This window comes from Mauremys mutica, chromosome 8 (genome assembly GCF_020497125.1).
Source record: "Mauremys mutica isolate MM-2020 ecotype Southern chromosome 8, ASM2049712v1, whole genome shotgun sequence".
Lineage (NCBI taxonomy): Eukaryota > Metazoa > Chordata > Testudines > Geoemydidae > Mauremys > Mauremys mutica.
In genome coordinates this window covers 55,664,260-55,686,743 of record NC_059079.1, presented here as the reverse complement: position 1 = coordinate 55,686,743, position 22,484 = coordinate 55,664,260, and the positions used below count along the sequence as shown (strand labels likewise).

At 43.4% G+C, this 22,484-nt stretch overlaps 1 protein-coding gene across 2 annotated transcripts in view; it reads left to right on the top strand.

The window, feature by feature from the left end:
* The first annotated feature begins 5,837 nt into the window (after positions 1-5,837).
* Positions 5,838-22,484, top strand: part of DHX9 (DExH-box helicase 9) — a 47,502-nt gene continuing 30,855 nt past the window's right edge. Inside the window, exons 1-9 of one of the 2 annotated variants that reach the window (XM_045027411.1) lie at positions 5,838-6,095; positions 7,088-7,228; positions 10,089-10,206; positions 10,474-10,586; positions 11,070-11,218; positions 15,456-15,502; positions 16,759-16,895; positions 17,737-17,826; positions 19,485-19,646. In XM_045027411.1, coding sequence (XP_044883346.1) covers positions 5,985-6,095; positions 7,088-7,228; positions 10,089-10,206; positions 10,474-10,586; positions 11,070-11,218; positions 15,456-15,502; positions 16,759-16,895; positions 17,737-17,826; positions 19,485-19,646 — 1,068 coding nt within the window. In that variant the 5' untranslated portion in view covers positions 5,838-5,984. Of the gene's footprint in view, positions 6,096-7,087; positions 7,229-10,088; positions 10,207-10,473; positions 10,587-11,069; positions 11,219-13,925; positions 14,062-15,455; positions 15,503-16,758; positions 16,896-17,736; positions 17,827-19,484; positions 19,647-22,484 lie in introns of those variants that run through there. The other variant, XM_045027412.1, reaches the window with a different exon arrangement.

Genomic DNA, 22,484 nt, shown 5'->3' with positions numbered 1-22,484 from the left:
GGGAGAGCTAACGGCTGCAGGGGGCCCCATACTGAACTCTGTCCCCACGTTTTCCACAGCATGAGTTCATCCTGGAAGAGATCTCGCTCCTGAGGGTGACCTGGGAAGCAAGGGTTGGTCCCAGGGCTGGTAATCACTCTGGCCCCTTGGGAGTGGCACGATCAGCCAGGCCAGGACCTGCCCTGGCTGGGCTCCCTCAAGATGCACTTGCCTGGAGGGGCCCAGCCAAGCCCTCCACTCTATTTCCCCTATACATACCTGGCTGAGACTGGCTAGGCTTCTGCATCAGTCCCAGGCAGCTCAGCTCCGGGGAGACAGGTGGGGCTTCACAAGTGGTGAGAAGCAGAGACTGTCCAGAGCTGGAGATGTACTGGGGTCTGGCCAGGGAGCAGGGGGTGGGGCCAGGAGATGTAGAGGAGGCATCGGCCAGCCAGCGGGCAGGCCGAGAGGAGCAAGTGGTGGGCAGGGGGAGTCAGCGACGCCTCAGGGGCAGTGCAAGCGGAGCAGGCCAGGGCCCCTTCTGAGCATGGGCCCAGCTCCATGGGGCCACTGGCGCCATTGTAAACCTGGCACTGGTGGTACGTACATGTTAGCCTTATTGGGACAAGGAGCACAGTAGCTTTGCCAAGGAACCTGTGCAAGCGGCTTGCCCAGCTTCTGCATGAGATCTTCGATGAGATCACTGAGGCCGATTACCGCCATGTGAGAGAGCACATCAATGCCCTATTCTGCATCTAGGCATGCATGCAGCCCTAGCCCTTCTTTCTGCAACCCTCCTCAGCCCAAGAGCCTGCACTGAACTACCTCCCCAAAATAAAAGCTGCTTACCGGGCACCTCTGCTGCTGTTTGTTCTTCCACAAGCACCGTCTGCTGTGACTGACTACCTTCCTCCTGGCTTGAAAACAACTCCTGCCTGCATGTATCTAGGGATGCTGGGCCATTCTCTGACTCTCCTCCTCCTCAGCACCCTCGCTCCCACTTTCCTTGTTGAACTCTGGGCTGCCACAGCCTCTGAAGTGTCTGTGATGGTCTTCAGAGTGGAGGTGGGGTTGCCCCCAAGTATCTCGTCCAGCTCTTTATAGAACCGGCAGGTTGTGGGCACAGCACCGGAGCAGCGGTTTGCCTCCTGTGCTTTGTGGTAGGCATTCCGCAGCTCCTTCACTTTAACCCTGTACTGCACTGCATCCTGGTCATGGCCCCTTTCTATCATGGTCCTTGATATCTGCTCATAGGTATCATAATTCCTATGGCTGGAGCACAGCTGGGAATGGACAGCTTCCTCCCCCCAAACACTGATGAGGTCCAGCACCTCGCCATTGCTCCATACTGGGGATTGCCTGGCACGTGGAGGTATGGTCACCCGGAAAGATGCACTGAGAGCACTACACACCTTGCTGAGAAAACAGGAAGGGGAATTTCAAAATTCCCAGAGAATTTAAAGGGCAGGTCTGACGGTTGGTCACCTGAGGGCAGGGCAGTAGAGTTCAAAGTGATGTACACATTGAAATGCTCCTCCTGCCAATGTAACTCCCCTGCTATGCCAACATAATAAACCCACCTCCATGAGAGTGGGGGCTATGGCGATGCAGTGTTTGTGTAGATACTGACAGTGGCTGTTGGCTGTCATTCTTGTCAATTTCACTACTGGAGCCATGAAATTGACAAGAAAAGTGGGCCTCTGGAGTACAGCTGCCCACCAGGTCCCAGCTGAAGCAAGAAACCCGGGGCAGCTTCCCTCACCCCCACTTCCCACTGAGAACCAGAGCCGTGAAATTGTCAAGGCTGCTGGGCTCCTGGCAAGGAGCAGAGCTGAGATGCCGGGACAGCTGGACCCCGCTTCCTGGAGGTCAGATGCCCCTGGCAGCTTGCTTCCGGCGGGAACCAGGAAGGGGGCAGGGAGCACACCCAGAGCTTGTGGAACAGCTGGATTGAGTGTCAAGGAGTTTAGTGTGACTGATGTGTGAACACACTGGCGCACAATATTCAGCTGCAGAATATACTAAGGCAATTGTTGTGGTTCATAGAGTCCATGGATTAGAGCCTCATGATGTTCCAGCCCATCTGAAAAGTATAACACAGGACCTAGCCTTAGTGCGGGTGTTCTCAAGGTGTTGTCGAAAGGTTAAACTCCGATCCAGTGTAATGCCAAGATACTTTGGGTTAGCCTCCTGGCTGATGCTCTCACCTCAGAACTGCACATCAAATTGGGTATTAGCCATTTTATTGTTGAGATGAAAAGTGGTTACCCTGCAGGGGTTTTGGGTTAGCCCTAAATTTCCAGTGGTGGAAATAATCAGCCATTGTGCTAAGATCTTGGGTTAGGCTGCAGCTACTGATATGAAGGCTTGTATGCTGAACAGCTTGGGCAATGTCATCCGCATACATGAATTTCCTTGACTCTCGCAAGCTCCCCACAGACCAGGACACACCAAATAAAAGCAGCACAAGACCCTGCCAGAACAACAGATGCTAAACCTGCTGATGCATCTCTACTGCTACAATGATCAACACCACCCACAACACGACTTTGAAGATCCATCGGTCCTACAGGTGCCTACACAACATGTGGTATACCTCCATCCAGTGCACTAAATGCCCCAACAACTATGTGGGTGAAAACAGACAATCACTATGCTCTCAAATGAACTCACAGGAAAACGATGAAAGACAAAAACAACCTAGCACCTCTGGGTGAACACTTTTCACAGTCCTCATCCTCAAAGAAAAACTGCAGAACACTTTCAAAAGATGAGCCTTGGAGCTTAAATTCATTACTCTGTTAGACACCAAAGTTCATGGACTGAACACAGACATAGAATTTATTATAACAATCTGTAACCCACTAACCTTCTTTTTGTCCTATGACTGCAGAGGTGTTAACAGGTCACTCTACCTTGAATGGTCCCTTACAGTATATACTAGCGTAGCTACTTCTGCTAAACAATCTACCCATCTTGCATTTTGCTTTGAGGCTGGGAGTTCCTTTCCCAGTCCTGAAGAAGAATTCTGTCGCTCAAAAGCTTGTCTCTCTCACCAACAAAAGTTGGCCCAATAAAAGATATTGCCTTACCCACCTTGTCTCTCTTACAGTATCTGAAGCAGAGCCAGAAATTCTATAGCTAGGACTGTATTTTTTCCTCTCAGCTAGCAATGGGTCAAAAGTGGTTTCCATCAATTGTTCACTTTAGCATAGTTTGCCCCCTGATCAACACTGGCTTCCTGCCCTCTCTTTAATCCCAAGGATTTGGATGTTCTTGCTTTTGTTTGGTTTTCTAAAATGTCTAACTAAAGACAAGGTGGGTGAGGTATTTAAAATGTGTAACCGCATACTGTGGACTGTCTTTTCAACTCAATGGAACATGTAACCATGCTGGTTAACTACATTAGCTGGAAGTTTCAGCCTCATTAAGCAAGGAGAGACAAACTTACTCTGAGTGTCATAGCTAAATACAAGGTGGAACAAATCTGTGACACTGAGTATGTTTCCCAGATCTGAAGAAAAGCTCTGTGTAAGCTTGAAAGCTTGTCTTTCTCAACAGCACAAGTTGGTCCAATAAACGATATCACCTCCCCCACCTTCTCTCTCTAATAGCCTGGGACCAACACGGCTATAATAACGCCACATATAGCTAAAGTACTGCATTTTTCTTGCTTAGAGAGGCTGAAACTTCCAGCTAATGTGCTTAACCAGCATGGTTACCTGCAGTCCATTGATTTAAAAGGACATTCTACAGCAGTGGTTTTCTAACTTTTGTACTGGTGCCCCCTTTCACATAGCAAGCCTCTGTGTGCTACTACCCCCCCCCCCCCGAAATTAAAAACATTTTTTTATATATTTAACACCATTATAAATGCTGGAGGCAAAGCAGGGTTTGGGGGTGGGGGCTGACAGCTTGTGACCTCTCCCTCCCCCCCATAATAACCTCATGACCCTCTGAGGGGTCCTGACCCCCACTTTGAGAACCCCTGTTCTACAGGATGAGGTTACAAATTGTATATATTCCAATAAAGCACTGTTCTACCAACTTTGGTTTTCCTTCTGTTCCCCCCACAGAGGGACTGAACACTCTGGCCCTAATCCAGCAAAGCACTTAAGCATATACTTCACTTTAAGGGAGTGATTATCTTACCTTCAATGGTCCTACTCACTTGCTTAAAGTTAAGTATGTGGATCAGTGCTTTGATGGATCAGGGCTAGATTGCTTAACTTGGAGGATTGAATTCTTACTGCATCTCAGTGTAGGACTTTCTCCTCCTGTGAAAGGTTACAAGAAATTTTAGTTTAAGCAAGCCCAGTTTTGTAAGGTGCCCTGGTTATACTCAAACCCAGCTTTGGCTGAGATTCTATATTGAAACTCAGTTGCAGCTAGGCTGACCAGATAGCAAGTGTGAAAAATCAGGACAGAGGTTGGGGGTAATAGGCACCTATATAAGAAAAAGCCCCAAATCAGGACATCTGGTCACCCTATTTGCAGCAGAACCTTTACACCAGGGGTTCTCAAACTGGGGGTTGGGACCCCTCAGGGTCATGAGGTTATTACATGGGGGGGTCACAAGCTGTCAACCTCCACCCCAAATCCCACTTTGTATCCAGCATTTATAATGGTGTTAAATATATTTTAAAATGTTTTTAATTTATAAGGGAGGGGTCACACTCAGAGGCTTGCTATGTGAAAGGGGTCACCAGTACAAAAGTTTGAAAGCCACTGCTTTACACCATTCCAGCCTACACCACTCCCCCAGCAGCAGAATCTTCATCAACACACATGTGTGATGAAAAATTTATTCTGTGTTTCAGTAGGACAGTTATTATTTCTCTCCTGCTTCTAAAATGCCTCCCCTTCTTCCTATTGTCTGAGTTTGGCAGTCTTAGCCCGGTAACTGCAGAAAGCTTTAACATCTCATTTTTCATCTCATGCATTTTCACAGTGACCTTTCCTTTTTTTTTAATAACTGGGCTCCCCCCCCCTTTTTAAATGTATAAAGGAAGTCTGAAAGTTGCTTTGTTTTTTAAAGTTTAATTTTAATACAGCTTGCATTTTATATGGAAACTTCTACTCCCTCCCCCAAAACAATCTCGTTTTCCTAGGCTTTGCAGGAAGACTCTGAGGAGATCTCAGCACATTGCCCGTAAGCTCCAATCCCGCTGCGTGCAGGGACAGCAACAAAGGCAGCTTTTATTCAATGTGACCTGCTCACGGAAGTGAAATAAGCGCCCCCAAACCCAACCCACGAGTTTTAAGCAGCTCCCATCCGCTGTGTAACTCCGGCTGTCCCAGGAGCAGCAGGGCCCGAGCGCTCCCGCCAGCCCGGGGCTGCCCGTACGGTCGGGCTCGTGTCCAATCCAAAAACCAGAGGGATCCGTGTGAGCCGCCAGGAGCCCCCGCCCCAGTACAGCAGCAGCGGCGGGTGGAGGGGCTCAGGCTCCGCGCCCTTCCGGGCAGGAGCCGCTCCGGGGCGTGCAGCCGCAGTGCGGGGCTAGGGCGCCTTGGCCGTGCGCTGCAGCAGCGGGAGTCTAGGCTCCCCCGCAGGCTGAGAGCGGCCCGGAACTGGGAGCCCTGCGGCCCCTCTGTCACCATCCCCTACGCTGGGGGCGCGGCTCCCTGCATTCAGCCGTGGTGGCCTTTGTTCATACTCCTTATGCGCATGCGCTCCACAACCACCATTTTGTGGCGCTCGACGAGCGAGGTGCTTCGCCCCCCCACTGCACCTGCCCAGCCGAAACCGAGTAGAGGCTGAGTCTACGGGTGCGTGCGCATGAGCTGTAGGGGGAGGGGCGGGGCTGGGTCAAGAAGAGGGTCCTGATAGTGCACGTGGTGCCGTTGCGTGCGTGTTGTTTGTGCGCATGCGCTGTTATCGGGCCGGAGCTGCGCTCTTCCCCCGCCATTACCCCCAATTGCTGGAGAGGCGCGCGGCTCTTGCCCCCTCCCCTGCTGTGACCCAGCGGTGCTAACGGTCGCGCTGTCCCCGCAGAGCCCGCGCTATGGGGGACGTGAAGAACTTCCTGTACGCCTGGTGCGGCAAGAGGAAGGTGACGCCGACCTACGAGATCCGCGCCGTGGGCAACAAGAACCGGCAGAAGTTCATGTGCGAGGTGCGGACCTGGGCGCGGGCCCCTCACCGCGGTGTCGGAGCGGTCCCGGCGCCTGTTCTGCGCGGCTCGTCTCCACACACCGGGCCGGCAGCCGCAGGCGCGGGGTGTAACCGCCCAGGGCAGGGCCGGGCCGGGCCGGGCCGGGCGCGTAGCTGCGCAAGTTGACGTTAAGGGGCCAGTCAAGGATGCTGCCAGCACCGCCCGGCCATGGGCTCCCGCTCCTTGCAGCCCCCCGCTCAGGGCTCCCGCCTGGCTTCCCCACGCCCAGGAAAGGAGCATTGGCTCTAGGGCTATTTTGCTTCCTCATCCTTTTCCTCTTCTCACCCTAAAAGTGGGAGCGGTGCCTGGGTCGCTCTGCTTGCAGGCCCAGCCCTTTCATGTATTGTGTCACCACCTTGGAAAATTCACTAATTACCATGAGTGGCCTTATTAGTGTAATTAGCCAGCTTCTGCCACTTCACCTTTGTTGGCTGAGCAAAACCAGACTCTATGCTCAGTTTATCTATAGAGCAAAGAACTGGTTGAGGCAACCAGTGACACGTCCCAGCATAACAAACCCCATTTCAGCCCAGCTGTTGTCCCAATAAAAATGTTGACATTCTGAATGACTTTCTGCCCCCAGAGGCAGAAAAGAAATAATGGTGAAGGGGTGTGGGGTATGTGCACAGCCTTTGCCATGGCTAAAAGCTGCTAGCACTTAAAAAGTTAAGACTCACATATCATTTTTAAGGTCAGGCTTGACAAAGCCCTGGCTGGGATGATTTAGTTGGGTTTGGTCCTGCTTTGAGCAGGGGGTTGGACTAGATGATCTCCTGAAGTCCCTTCCAACTCTGAGATTCTGTGATATCAGCTCTGGGGAAGATGCTCAGCTAGCAGGGGAGCCAGGAGTGAACAGAAACAGCTGAGAGTCCATTGGAATTGGTTGGGTGTTCACATGGTGAGGTTTTGATGTTTAAACATTTACCTGAGGGTCAGTTTTTTGTCGGTTGCAGGTTCGGGTGGAAGGTTTTAACTACACTGGAATGGGCAATTCCACAAACAAGAAAGATGCACAGAGCAATGCTGCTAGGGACTTCCTTAATTACTTAGTTCGGTTGAATGAAATCAAGAGCGAAGAAATTCCAGCTTTAGGGGTAAGTGTCTTTGTCCCTGTCAGTCATGTAGGAGAGCAGGTTTGATTCTCTCAGGTGGTAACTTGTAATGTGCTGCTAGGTAGGTTGTTAGCAGCAGAGATTGAATCTGGGATCTCTGGATCTAAATGTCAGAGCCACTCCTCCTGGAAGAGGAAAGCCTAAGGTGAGGTAGAAGACCCAGGCTTTCTACCTCAGCCTGAGGCAAGGTAGAAGACCCAGGAACAGGGGCTGTTGGAGAGACAGATAGCATGGGGCTGCTGGGGGGCTCATAAGGACTAGTGAGGGAGGACAGACTGGGGCAGGGGCTGAATGAGAGAGGAGGCACAGGGCAACATGGTGATGGGGGTGGGGTTGGCTGGTTGGGGGCACAGAGACACATGAGGACAGAGGGAGGGGTGCAGGACCACATGGGGATGGGGGGGAGTGGGTGTCTGAGTAGGGGTGGAGGGACACATGGAGTTGCAGGAATACATGGGGAGAGGGGCAGATGTGCCTGACTGAATGGGAAAGGCTAGGGGTCCGCCAGGGTCTCCACGGGGGAAGCTCCTTAACAATCCCTCCCCCCCCAAAAAAAACCCCTGTTCCATACTTTTCCCACCCATACCCAACCACCCTCCAAATTCACACCCAGGCTCCTTCCCAGAAATTTACTTCTTTCACTCAGCTCCTCTGTTACCTCTGACTCCCCAAAGTCTTTGTATTGCTTCTGAGGGATGTGGGAAATTCAGTTCTGTATTGTAGTTTAAATGAATTATTACTCAGAGTTCTGTATTAATATGCCTAGTAAGGAATCTATTTGTCAAAAAACATTTCCTGAATCTTTTTTTGTTGTCTGTATTGTTACAGACGTTCTTGCTGACAGGTATTTTGAAATAAATGACCACAAATAATTTAAACTGGTGTGATTATATTGTGGTGTTCTGACAAATAAAATATGCAGAATTTTTAACTTTTTGTGCAGAATTCCCCTAGGAGTATATACTGGAGGAGATTGCAGGAGCTAGTCTCTTATGACTGCTCTAATAGTTTTATAAGCTATTTTTCATCGCTGTGTCATGAAACCAGTAATGGGTTACGGTCCTCTGCCATATTGCCCTTTTCCTGTGAAGCAGTGGCTTTCTGCTGCTTTTAGGTTGTCTTTCCCTTTGGATACCTCTGGCACTGGTCATAGTTTGGTCAAGCGGTTGTGATGTAAGAGTGTCAAGTACTGTATGTGTCTGCCATAGGACACTGAATATCAGCTGTAAATTGATGGTAATCTTGTCTTTTGGTCTGTTGCTCATAGCTTTGCTGAGGCATTGGAGCAATCTGTAGACCCAGGCAAACAGTACTGTATCATTTCTGCCTGGTTAGAGTCTAGACCCCATAGTTGTGAAGATTATTTGTAATGGAAGTTTGTGATCAGAAGAAATTTGTAGCTTTGATCATCCTATTCATCAGGAAAAGCTTCCTGCTTACTACTGGTGAGTGAATTTTCAAGCCCTGATTTATTATAGGCAGGGTTGGCAGCACCTGAGAAACCTCTGTGAGATGAGAGGGTCATCTTATCCCTATTTTACAGATGGAGAATTGTGGCACAGAGAGAGTAGGGTCAAGAGTAGTCATTAATCTTGAGTGCCCATTTTGAGGCCCCTGGGACCTGTCTTTTTAGAATATTTAGCATTATAAAACAGGCTTCCATTGACTTCAGTACTTCTACAAATCAGATCCTGGGTCTCAAGTCAGGCACTCAGAAATTGAGGAACATTCAGTTAATGACCACCTGTGAAAAGTGTGGTTTAAGTAACTTGCTTAGCATCATGTAGGTACTCTGTGGTATAGGCAAGGCTAGAATCTGTTTCTCCAGGCAGCATTCACTTGCACTAACCATGAGACTATACTTTATCTTCCTTCAGTCCTCTACTTCATTCACTGTGCACCTTGTAATGGTGCTGGTCAAGATGGTCAGAAGAGGAAATTGACCACAGGAGGGGGTTTGCAGGGGGTTGCTTTGCAACTGTGGGCCTACTTCTGATCCCTAGTGCAGTCATGTCTCTGAGCAGTTTTCCCCTGGGCAGTGTCCATTGACTCCTTGGATGTCTTTGAGCAGTCATGGGTGCTGTCAGGGATCCTCTGCTCGGTGTCCCCTTCCAGTTCCCTGATTTTTCACTCCTCTCTCTGTTTTTTTCATTTGTTGTCCCCAGTATTCAGTTGTGGCCTAGGTTCACTGTCCTCCTCCCCCCTAGCCTAGCTGGTATGTTTCCTTTAGCTACCGGTGGGCTTAGGCCCGCTGTGTCCTGGAACCCGCAATAGGTACTCATTTTCCAACTTTTACAGCAAATGAAGAATGGTGTTTTAGGGACAAATCTTCACTACACAACATTCCTAGAGCAGATCCTTTCTGCTAGCTGAATGGGCTGAGATCCTGTTGGAAAACTCTATGTGATTGTGTAATTAGACTATCATAATGCATATGTATAATGGGGCTGAATTAAGGTTGTCTAGCTAACTGCTTAACTTTTGAGTGCTTGATTTTTGCAATATTAATAATGTTCCTTTTGTGTGTAATTATACAGTGCATTCAGTGTATCCTGTTTATCATGGATATAAGCCATGGGCCATAAAGGCACATTTTTCCTGTCGCTTGAAGCAACTAGGAATGTTAAATTGTGAGTTTTAGTAGGACACCTGACAAAGTTTAAATGCTCAGCAGTCAAGCTTTTAAAATGTTTTAAATGGAAGCTTCTGACAACAATGTTATATAACGAACATATCTTTAAATTGTATGACAACTTTTCTGACATGAGTGTTGAGTGAAAAGTTCTGTCATTTTATATGAAGTTGGTGGCATTGCCATTCATGGGCTGTTTCCCTTCCCCAGGCAGGAGCTGCTGATGCTCCGGATGGAATAGTGCCTGAAGCACGGGGAGATGCTAGTGAACGTGTTTCTACTCTGGGCGGACCTCTTCCTCCACATTTGGCACTGAAGAGTGAAACAGGTAAGACTTGAATATCTGTAACTTTTTCATTATATTTATATATAGATATATACACGCACACACGTACGCGTGGAATATTTTTTACCTTATAGTATCAATGTCTCCTATGTGTGTTTCTTCATAAAGAAAATAACTAAAAGTAATTGAGCATTTCTGAGGCATGGCTGGGAACAGTTCAGATTTTTCTTTCCTCTTCAGAGCACCTGACTTCTCAGCATGCATCTCACAATTGTTAGGAGAGGGGTTAACTTTTTTTTCCGCCATTAGGTGGTGGTCCGGCTCCTGGAGTTGGAAGCTCTGGCTATGGTGGGGCTCAGTGGGACCGTGGAGCCAATCTGAAGGATTACTATTCAAGGAAGGAGGAGCAGGAGGCACAGGCTGTAAGTTAACCTATCTAATTCTACTTTAGCTCTGAAACAAGTGTTTTCCACACCTTTTAATGATTGATTAGAGTTTGCAGCCAGGCTTGTAATTTTTATGAGTTCAGTATTTTGTAATTTTTTAACTGGCAGAAGATCTATCAGTGAAGAAACTAGCTGGTTACTGTTAACATCCAACACATTGTTAACCACTGTAACTAATTTACTATCTTAAATTAGTAACAGAATAATTCTGGGTACACTGACGGTCAGATTGTCCTCGTATCAACATTATTATTATTTATACAGACTCTTTGCTATGGCAGTCTGCGGAAATAGTCTTGAGGCCGTAAAGACACTTAGATTTCTTGTGAAAATTCCTGACTCTTCTGTGGCACGCTGACCAATTACTTGGGAAATTCAACTTTTATATTTTGTTTTAAACATACTTGTAACAAAACTTTACAGTTAGAGCCAGTAAATTTAAATTGTTTTCAATATTAGACCTTGGAGTCAGAAGAAGTGGACTTAAATGCTGGTCTTCATGGAAATTGGACCTTGGAGAATGCTAAGGCGCGTCTGAACCAGTTTTTCCAAAAGGAGAAGGTCCAGGGAGAATATAAATACACTCAAGTGGGGCCTGATCACAACAGGTTTGCTAGTTTCACTCATATCCTTCTGTAACGAGGGTTAGAAACATTTGTGGGCAAGAGGAATCCTTTCTGGGAGCCAGCCTATTGATCTAGTTTGTAGTACTCTGCAGCCCTATGTGGGAAAGCTTTGTTCCTTAGTCAGTAGCTCTTTAAAAAAAGGCAATGAGCAGTAGTCCCTGGAAAGAGGGGATTGTGCCTCATGTTAATCTTCAGCAGCTCCTTTTTTCCTTTCTCAGTTGATTTTAAAAAATGCCTTTGGCTTTGCAGTGTCCTATCCAGTGTGTTAGAAGAATGGTGACTATGGTTCTGGACCTTGGGAGGGAGGGGGAAGAGATCCTTGACATTGTGATGTGGATGACACTGTGGAGAAATCTTTGCTTGATGATTTTGGCATTTGCTTAAAGAAATGCCTTTTGTTTTGCATTTTATAGTGGTAATATTGCTATGATCTGGGTAACTGGGAGGTCTCAATTTGATTGCTAGGCAATTATTCCAGCAGTAAATAATCATTTGTGCTACTCACTATAAAATGCATTAAGGAAACATTAATTTGATGTATAATGCTTAAATTAGGTTAAGCAGGGAATGTATCTAATGGAGACTTAACAATTGTTACGCTAGAGCTGGTTGAAAATTTCCATTGGAATATGCTGATTCAGTGGAATCAGTGTTCTGTGGGAATGTGTTGTGATAGCATTGAAAAGTTTTGGCAGAAACTAGGAAGTCTGGCCAACCTAGTTTTCTGCCAACCGGTCAGGGTCCCAGGCTGCTTGGCTCCCTGGGGAGTGAGCTAGCAAGCTGAAAAATTCTATTTAATTTCTTCTGAAATGGAATTCTTTCCATTCTGTGGAAAAATTCACAATTTTGAGTTTTCATCCAAACTTGGGACATGTTTTAATTCTTTTTCCCCCTCCTCTTCTCCTCCTTCCTCTCCCCCCCCCCCTGAAAATGTGAAACTTTTTGTGGCAGGGAAAGTCTGTTTTCTTTCTTACTGGAATCTTTTTGTGGTGAGAAACGCTATACTTTTTTTTTTTTTTAATACATCAGTTCTGTATAAATAAGCCTTTTGGAAAGCTGCTGTGCCCTTTGCCATCCTAAATGTGTTCTCTGAAGGTTATGTTATTATCAAGAGAGACAGCTGGATTTTTGTTTTCTCTGATTCCAATATCCCTTGATCTACTCACAGAAGATTGCCAGGAACTCTGAAGTACCTCTCCAGTCAATTCCTATTAATGGTGGGAAATTTCATAAAAATCTTTTTCAGATATACGAACACATTATGTGTTTGACATCAAGATACCCCGGTACTCATGTAAACCTTGTATTGGCATTGCTTCAAGTCAGTTCACTTCCATTTCAGTTTCCAAATGTTGGGCACTTACCTCTTTCAAATCAATGAGGTGAGGATTAACTGTATACTACTGAGTACATATAAAATTCAGGTTCTAAGTGTTGTTCAGCAGAGTGTTTACTTCTGTAATCTGCAGGTTGCTGTTCATGTATGTGGTGGTATGGATTCCTTGTGGGTGGAGACCTTAAAATCCATGTAGTTGAGGAAAGTGGGGGTGGTGGTTGGTACTGGTATGTTTCTCAGCCTGCTTGCTGTTCTTCCAAAGAGCATTCCAGGGTGTAGTATTTATTACTCCCAGGAAGGCTCGTATGGATTACTCTCATGTGGATCAGCATGTTGGAAAGAGTGGATTGTGAGAGAAACCTGTTACAATGGATCTGACTCTTCAGACCTATTCTAATATGAGGCCAGGTGTAAATTTGCATATTAGGTGAATCCTTCTGGTATATATACAGTAAAAGCAGAGGAATAGTTGCACTGTATCTCTGGATTGAAGAAGTAGGGTGATGATAGTATTTTCAGGAAGCACCAATCCTCACATATATCTAGGCTTGGCCGAATTCAGTTTTTGATTTTTTTTTATAACGTTGAAAGATAATATCAATATTTTAAATTTTCAGGTGTACAAAACTGAGTGTGTCAGACAGTTGTTTAATGACAGACACTGAGATTCAGAAAGTTAAAGCTTTAGAAACCAAACACAAATTGTAAATATCACATGTCAAAAGATACAAGGAAAATAACCTTAAATCAAACTGTAAGTTCTCAAGCAGCATTTTTCTTACTTTGCTTATCTGTAAATTTAGATTATTGATGGTAATGTCTTTTGTCCATTTGTATGTGTATGATGAAATCTAAACTTGCTGACATTTACCAATAAAAAGCTAATCCTTCCAAGTCTACATATAACTTGCCAGTTCTGATCTTTTTAATATTCTTTATATTGAGTGTCAGTTTTACTCTTCCATAAGTGAGAAATTTTAAAGGAGAAATGTCTCTTCAGTGGATTTTTTTGTCACTGTCCCTTCAAAACTGAGTGGGTACAGGTACTTGATAATAGCATACATTTGGAATCAAGAGGGTTTATTTTGAGTAACAGGAATGTAAATGTAGAACTTCTGGGGCACAGACTAAACGAATATTTTAGCAAATGATGGGACAAGACTTTTACCTTTTGGGGACTTCACTGGCAGTCTGGGTACAGCATTGCTGCTTGTTTCATGCTGAAAGGGGTAGCAGACGGCGACACCAGAGATCTGTGCTCATTCACACATGTGCTTCTGCTTAGGCCGAACTAAGCAATCACATGGGAGTCTATTGTAAACTGATTTCTGGTGTCGCTGTTCCCCCCTTAGGTGGAGGAGAATGAGATTGAGTGCTGACTATAAGCCTGGCTGAGAAACATACTGGCATCGGTGTCATTAATGAAAGGGTGGCTGTTGTATCCCTGAGAGCCAGTGGCCTTTGACTCATGAAGCCGCTGTGCCTGAAGGTCAGTTCACTGATGGTGCAGGAAGGAGTCTAACATTGAACTTAAATCCTCACCTAACCTTTGTTTTATTTACAGCGAGAAATCAAGGCTGTGTCCTAGCTGCAAGGTTCTGCCTGCAGCAGTGGAAGCACCAGAGGCATAGTTTTCAGAGAGGAACTGCATCTGTTAGAGCCCAAACAACTTGGATCAGATTTGCAAGTTTAAACCCAAAGTTATAACAACATGGTTTTAATTTCTAATCTTCGAACATGCATTTGTGCTGTGATTTAAAAAAAAAAAAGGGGGGTGTGTGCAAAACTTGTGAGGTAGGTGCCCAATTCCCATTGAATTTCAGTGGAAGTTGGGTGTCTTACTCCCTTAAGTGTCTCTGAAAATCACAGCCTTAATCGTACCAGTAGTCTCTTTAACAAGTTTATTATATGGTTAGCAGTCTGAATGTTTGTGTTCTGACTGAAGGCAAAGCCAGAACACATGGAAATGAGGGCAATCTGCTCAGATTGCCCTACATTTCAGTGTTAGGCAGTACTGCATATAAGAATCTTGTTAACAAAACCATTGACTACAAATCAAAAGCAACTCTGTTATCTGCCTATTTGGTCACACTTCACCACTTGATTCCAGGCAGGGTAGGAGCCTGTTCTTGTGTTGAAACATGTATACCTTGATGCTGGTGTAACAAAGTGAAGATATCCTCTTCTCTCCCCCGCCCCGCCCCATCCATCCTCTTTAAGGCACGTCAGATAGTTCTGTCTTGTTCTGTCAGTTTCTTAAGGTTCTGTTCTGAAAAGTAACTGTAAAATGACATCATGGGTATGTGTGTTCATGAATCCAGATCAGACATACTCAAATTGCCAGACTTTTTTTTTTTCCAGTTGCCAGTCCTTCAAAGTCACTCTTCAGTTCAAAAGTTAAGCTGCATTTTTACTAGTATATCAGTCCAGCGTGCGTGTGGTTTCTTTTGGTGTTGCCCATTAACTGTCAAGTTGCATAGGGAACAAATAAGGGAAGAATCTGGATCTGCAACTGGAACAATTGATCCATCAGTCAAACTAGAATCCAGTTTACTTAGCTGAATTAGTTTTTATGGGATTAAAAGCACTAGAATCTTATTTTAGTCATTAGTTGTTGAAGTATGAATCTGCTGCTCAAAATACACAGGGAGCAGATCTCACGATTGAGAAGGTGTCACTGTACAAGGTTTTTCAGAGGGAAAAACCACACACTTTAAGGTTAATGTTTCATTTGTTCTAGAATTAAGGAGGAAATAATTGTTTTATAATTGAGTTTTGATGAGCTTTGTCTAAACAGTTGGAAAGCCTGGCCATCTTGGAAATGTCGGGTTCAGCCACTTTCAGGAATTAAAGCCTTAACTGTCTCTCTCTGTGTGTTTACAGGAGCTTTATTGCAGAAATGACCATTTATGTCAAGCAGCTGGGCAGAAGTAAGTGTCCTCCTTTTCCTCCTGTCTGGCTAGTTATGGGTCTTAGAGCAGAGAAACATGAGCATAATTCTGAGTACATGCAACACTGGTTGGATGGTGTTTCATGCAATAATGCACTGCTGGCAGTGCCGCAGTGGGCCCCAGTAAGCAGCTTGCTGAATGGTGTGAAGCCTTCTCACCATTGACTGCTATTATGGAAATGTTCTTTTACCTTTTCCCCCAGTAAACCTTTCAGCTGCTTGTTCATTAAACACATAGGCCTTTCCTTTTTGCATTGTAAAGGGATGGCCTGTGATAACTGGCTACATAGTGTATGGTGGTTTCAAATACCCATATATCTGGTTAGTGAAATAGCTTAAGACTCTTGGCCCTGAACCACCTGAGAGATGCAGGTATCTAGTGTTATTGCACTGCTTGAATTATTGCTTTTAGAAATTATTTTTAACGAGCTGGCCTCTGCCTTCATGGAAGTTTACTGCAGTAAAGTCCAAAGCAAGCAAAGAGCTAGAAGTAGGACCATTCAAGAAGCCTCCTTGCTCAGGTTAAGTATCTAGTCAGTGATCCAGGATAGAGATATACAGGACTAGGATGGAGGAAGATGGGTGTGCGGGGGGGAACCTTGGAGAATCACAAAAATTACACAATTTCAGAACAGCTAGTTAGAAACCTGTGGGTTGTGTGGTGTTTGGTGGTTTTTTGAAAGATACGAAGCACAGAAGTCTTAGTCTTGTGATTTGAACTTTAGCAGATATCTACACAATTAGAAACTTCACCAGTCAATTGATGATCTTTTTATAATGTCCCTAATGCAGTAAAATTGATGTAGTGTGATACCTTAAAATGACCAAACTGTTAGGTATTTGAAGACACAAGAAAAACAAGTGTCAAGTTTCTACTGGATTTGTAGACTGGTACCTTGAAATTGAAAATGGGCCTGCAGCATAGCCTGGTCCAGGTGAGTGCTGTAAGGGAGTCCTGGCTTTCACAAATGTTGTGGAAAAAGCCCTGTTAAGCCTGGGTAGGCTGAGTGCTATAAGGTAAACCTGCTTGCATGAATACTGTAATGTGAATTAACTTTTGTTGGTTACAGCCTGGCTGGAGCTGGGAGTCCCTCTTCTCAGTAGGGATCATTACTGAAACCTGCTTCTAAGTAGCCACTAAACCCATCTTATATTGCTATCTTATGCTAAAGCTGTTTACCCACACAGACAGCATGCATCATGGGCTACTATAACGTTAATGTTTGTGTGCTACAGGAATCTTTGCTCGTGAGCATGGATCAAACAAAAAGCTGGCAGCACAGTCCTGTGCTCTGTCCCTGGTCAGACAGCTCTACCATCTTGGCGTCATCGAGCCCTACACTGGGCAGACAAAGAAGAAGGAAGGAGAAACAGTGAGTCTGCTATAGGAGAAGCAGATACTATTCCTCTGAGTCAGAAGGAGCAGTAAACTGGTGTAAATTTGTCCCTGCTTGCTTATGCTCCATGTTTAATGCTTGGGAAGCTAATGCAATTTTCTGATCTTCAGGACCAGAGACTGATTTTGATCTGGGGAAAGATGAGTGGCTGGGATGAACAGAGAAATAACTGCGTGTGTATTTGTGTGTATGTATGTGTGTGCACCTGCGCGCTTGGAGCAACAGAGAGGTATGCATGCATATTGAAAGGGCGGGGTGTGTGTGTGTTTGTTTTATTTGTGGTCACATTCTACAATAGTAAAACTAAAAATAAAAAATCTCTATTTTTCAACTTAAGAACATAAGAACAGCCATAGTGGGTCAGACCAAAGGTCCGTCTAACCTGGTATCCTGTCTCCGACAGTGGTCAATGCCAGGTGCCCCAGAGGGAATGAACAGAACAGGTGTAATCATCAAGTGATCCATCCCATCTGTCCCATTTCCAGCTTCTGGCAAACTTGATTTAACTTGTCAGCAGACCAGTCAGTTTTGGGTTCTCTTGTGTTAGTAGTACTGCAGTATTTTGATTGCAAACACTGAAAGAATTGTCTACATGTTCATTTAAAAAAAACAAACAAAAAAAACTTTTTTTAAAAACATAGATTTTTGTTGAACTTAAATTTTGTATAAAAAGTACCTTTAATAAATATGAGTTCTGAGCTGTCAGTGTCCCCTTTCACTTCTCTCTCCTTAGAAGCCTCTTAGCGTTTCGAGATATTCTCCAGTGAGGTTCTTGTGGATATCTTGGGTTTTTATTGTAGTATTTTTAATTTCACAGGTAGAACCTTATGAAGTGGTGATCTCTCCTGATTTGGAAAATCAGCTGAATAGCATCATACAGGAGCTTTCTCTTGAGGTCATGCCACAGGTGGGTGCATGCTTCAGACTTGGGCTGTCAAGCGATTAAAAAACTTAATCATGAGATTAATTGCGCGATGTTAAACAATAATCATTTATTTAAATGTTTTTTGGATGGTTTCTACATTTTCAAATATATTTCAATTACAACACAGAATACGAAGTATACAGTGCTCACTTTATTTTTGATTACAAATATTTGCACTGTAAAAACATAAGAAATAGTATATTTCAATTCACCTAATACAAGTACTATAGTGCCATTTTTGTCATGAAAATTGAACATACAAATGTAGAATTATGTAGAAATAATAACGGCACTCAAAAATAAAACCATCTAAAACTTTAGAGCCTACAAGTCCACTCAGTCCTACTTCTTATTAGCCAATCACTCAGACAAACAAGTTTATTTACATTTACTGGAGATAATGCTACCTGCTTCTTGTTTACAGTGTCACCTGAAAGTGAGAATAGGCGTTCATATGGCATTGTTGTAGCTAGTGTTGCAAGATACTTATGTGCCAGATGCTCTAAAGATTCATATATCCCTTCATGCTTCAACCACCATGCTGATGATGTGTTCTGCACGATAACGAGCCGAAGAAGTGTGGACCAACACATGTTCATTTTCATCATCTGAGTCAAATGCCAACAGCAGATGGTTGATTTTCCTTTTGGTGGTTTGGTTTCTGTAGTTTCCACATCAGAGTGCTGCTCTTTTAAGACGTCTGAAAACATGCTCCACACTTCGCCCCTCTCAGATTTTGGAAGGCACTTCAGATTCTTAAACCTTGGGTCAATCTTTTTAGAAATCTCACATTGGTACCATCTTTGCATTTTGTCAAATCTGCAGTGAAACTGTTCTTGAAATGAACATGTGCTGGGTCATCTGAGACTGCTATAACATGAAATATATGCAGGTAACACATAGCGGGAGACATACAATTCTCCCCCCTGGAGTTCATTCACAAATTTCATTAACACATGATTTTTTTTTTAAGCATGAAGGGGCATACGCATGTTTAGCATATCTGGCACGTAAATACCTTGCAATGCATGCTACAAAAGTGCGATGCGAACGCCTGTTTTCACTTTCAGGTGATGTAAATAAGCGGGCAGTATTATCTCCCGTAAATATAAACAAACTTATTTGTCTTAGTGATTGGCTGAACAAGAAGTAGGACTGAGTGGACTTGTAGGCTCTGAAGTTTTACATTGTTTTTAGTGCAGTTATGTAACAAAAAAATCTACATTTGTAAGTTACGCTTTTACAATAGAGATTGCATTATGGTACTGTACTTTGAGGTAAATTGAAAAATACTTTTTCTTTTGTATATCACTTTTGCAGTGCAAATATTTGGAATCAAGAATAATATAAAGTGAGCACTGTACACTTCGTATTCTGTGTTTGTAATGGAAATAAATATATTTGAAAATGTAGAAAAAACATCCAAAAATATTTAATTTCAATTGGTATTCTATTGTTTAGCAGTGCAATTAAAACTGCGATTAATCAAATTAATTTTTTTAATTGCAATTAATTTTTGTTAATCGCATGTGTTAACTGTGATTAATCGGCAGCCCTAGTTCAGACACTTCATTACACTGTTTTTCCCCATCAGTCTTACAGTTTAATTAAACATTTTTTTAATTTTTCTGAACTTGTAGCCTGAAGATCCAAGCTATCCAGTTTCGCTCAACATTGGAAAGCTGGCCCATTTTGAACCATCTGTGAGACAGAATCAAATGGGAGTTGTCCCGTGGTCACCCCCTCAGTCAAACTGGAACCCTTGGACCAGCTGCAATATTGATGAGGGTCCTCTGGCATATGTAAGTCTAAGGCAGTTTCTTAGAATGGATCTGTTCCTATTTTCATATTCCTGGAACTTGTAAATGCATTTTTCCAGGTTTCTGGGGAAAGTTCCAATAATCCATGGGACTTCTTGGATTGACTTAATGGATTTTGGGTTTGGCTATCTGACAGCAGCCCCTTGCTTGTCCTATTTGGCCATTTTGTTTCACGCTATCATTTTTGCAGCCCTTAAACAGCTCCCATTAACTTCATAAGGCAAACATATAGGCTTCTTTAAATTTCAGTTTATAACTATTCTCAGCCTGTCTTCCCAATCCCCAGGAATCCTGCTTTTGAAAGGAGAAACTGCTTCAAGCAGGTGTCACTCTCTTACCAGTCTGCTTTTCCATGGCTTCCAGCTACGTAGAGAACAATGATGTGGCCTAGTAAAGAAAAGGAAATGTTGGCTTGGCGGATGCAGCTGGCTTGACTTGAGTACCAGCATAACCTGGTCAAAATAGGATACCCATAGCAAGAGTCTTGTTTTATATTTTTCTGATGCGGTTTATGTCCCTATCTCCTCCCTGAGCTTTGCTTGCTTGGCTGAAACAATTATGCGTTGTTTTTTAAAACACGGCCCTAGCAACAGTCCATTAAATGCAAGTTTGAGATGTGTTTGTAATTAAGATCTTGAATGATACTGCAAATTGAACATATACTTCATATCACTCACAAGATTTGCTCGGCAGGGTGCAGCTTCCTTTTTGCAGCGGAGATTAATTGATCCTTTAGTAGCAAAGTTGAAAGATTTATGACTATATTTAATATTACCATTAATCGCACAATTAATTTTTAAGACTAATCGCGGTAGTAAAAAGATTAATCGTATGATCGAAACAATAATAGAATACTATTTATTTAAATAGTTTTGGATGTTTTCTACATTTTCAAATATATTGATTTCAATTAGAACACAGAATACAAAGTGTACAGTGCTCACTTTATATTTTTTATTACAAATATTTGCTTTAGAAAACAAAAGAAATCGTATTTTTAAATTCACTTCCTACAAGTATTGTAATGCAATCTCTTTATCATGAAAGTTGAACTTACAAATGTAGAAGTATGTACAAAAAAACAATTGCATTCAAAAATAAAACAATGTAAAACTTTAGAGCCTACAAGTCCACTCTGTCCTCCTTCTTTTCAGCCAATCACTCAGACAAACAAGTTTGTTTACATTTACGGGAGATAATGCTGCCTGCTTTTGTTTACAGTGTCATCTGAAAGTGAGAACAGATGTTCGCATGGCACTGTTGTAGCGGCATTGCAAGATATTTACGTGCCAGATGTGTTAAAAATTCATATGTCCCTTCATCTTTAACCACCATTCCAGAGGACACGTGTCTATGCTGATAACAGGTTCTGCTTGATAACTGTCCAAAGCAGTGCATGTTCACTTTCATCATCTGAGTCAGATGTCACCAGCAGAAGGTTGATTTTCTTTGTTGATGGTTCAGGTTCTGTAGTTTCTGCATCAGAATGCTTCTCTTTTAAGACTCCTGAAAGCATACTCCACAGCTCGTCCCCCCTCAGATTTTTGAAGGCACTTATTCTTAAACCTTGGGTTGAGTGCTGTAGCTATCTTTAGAAATCTCCCATTGGTACCTTCTTTGCGTTTTGTCAAATCTGCAGTGAAAGTGTTCTTAAAACGAACAACGTATGCTGGGTCATCATCTAAGACTGCTGTAATATGAAGTACATGGAAGAATGCTGGTAAAACAGAGCAGAAGACATACTATTCTCTCCCAAGGAGTTCAGTCAAAATTTAATTAATGCATGATTTTTGTAAGGAGTGTCATCAGCATGGAAGCATGTCTTCTGGAATGGTAGCCGAAGCATGAAGGGGCATACGAATGGCACGTAAGTGCCTTGCAATGCCAGCTACAAAAGTGCTATGTGAACTCCTGTTCTCACTTTCAGGTGACATTGTAAATAAGAAGCCGGCAGCATTATCTCCTGTAAACATAAACAAACTTGTTTGTCTTAGCAATTGGCTGAATAAGAAGTAGGACTGAGTGGACTTGTAGGCTCTAAAGTTTTACATTGTTTTGTTTTTGAGTGCAGTTATGTAACAGAAAAAATCTACATTTGTAAGTTGTACTTTACGATAAAGAGATTGCATTATGGTACTTGTATGAGAGGAATTGAAAAATACAATTTCTTTTATCATTTTTACAGTGCAAATATTTGTAATAAAAATAATATAAAGTGAGCACTGTACACTTTGTATTTTGTGTTGTAATTTAAATCAATATATTGGAGAATGTAGAAAAACATCCAAAAATAGTTAAACAATAAAATACCAGTTGAAATTTATTAATAGTGCGATTAAAACTGCGATTAATTTTTTTAGTTAATTGCGTGAGTTAACTGCAATTAATCGACAGCCCTACTTATTAAGTATTGGAGGTGGGTAGTTCAGCTAAGGTTTTTACTGCATCCTGCCCTTTTGTGCAGAATTGCTAATCTGTGGATGATGCATGTGAAAGATTGCCATCAGAGTGATCACTTCAGCAGTTCCTTGATGTATAGTTTTTCCATTCAGTCAGAGTACAATGCATTTGTGTCTAAGCCTAAAACAGAGAGTTAGACTGTTACTGAAAATTTTCTGGGAAAACTAACTTTTTTAGAAAAATGGTCCATCCAAACTCTAGCATGCTAGTCTGGGTAGGTAAAGAAATGGTAGGATAGCTCAGGGAACTAGATGAAAAGATGCTGTTTCTTTTGGGATTGCCTGCGTTCTTCAGTCATCACTGATTCGAAGGTGAAGCTAAGTCCTCACTATCATGGTTTTAAAAAATAAAACCTCACAT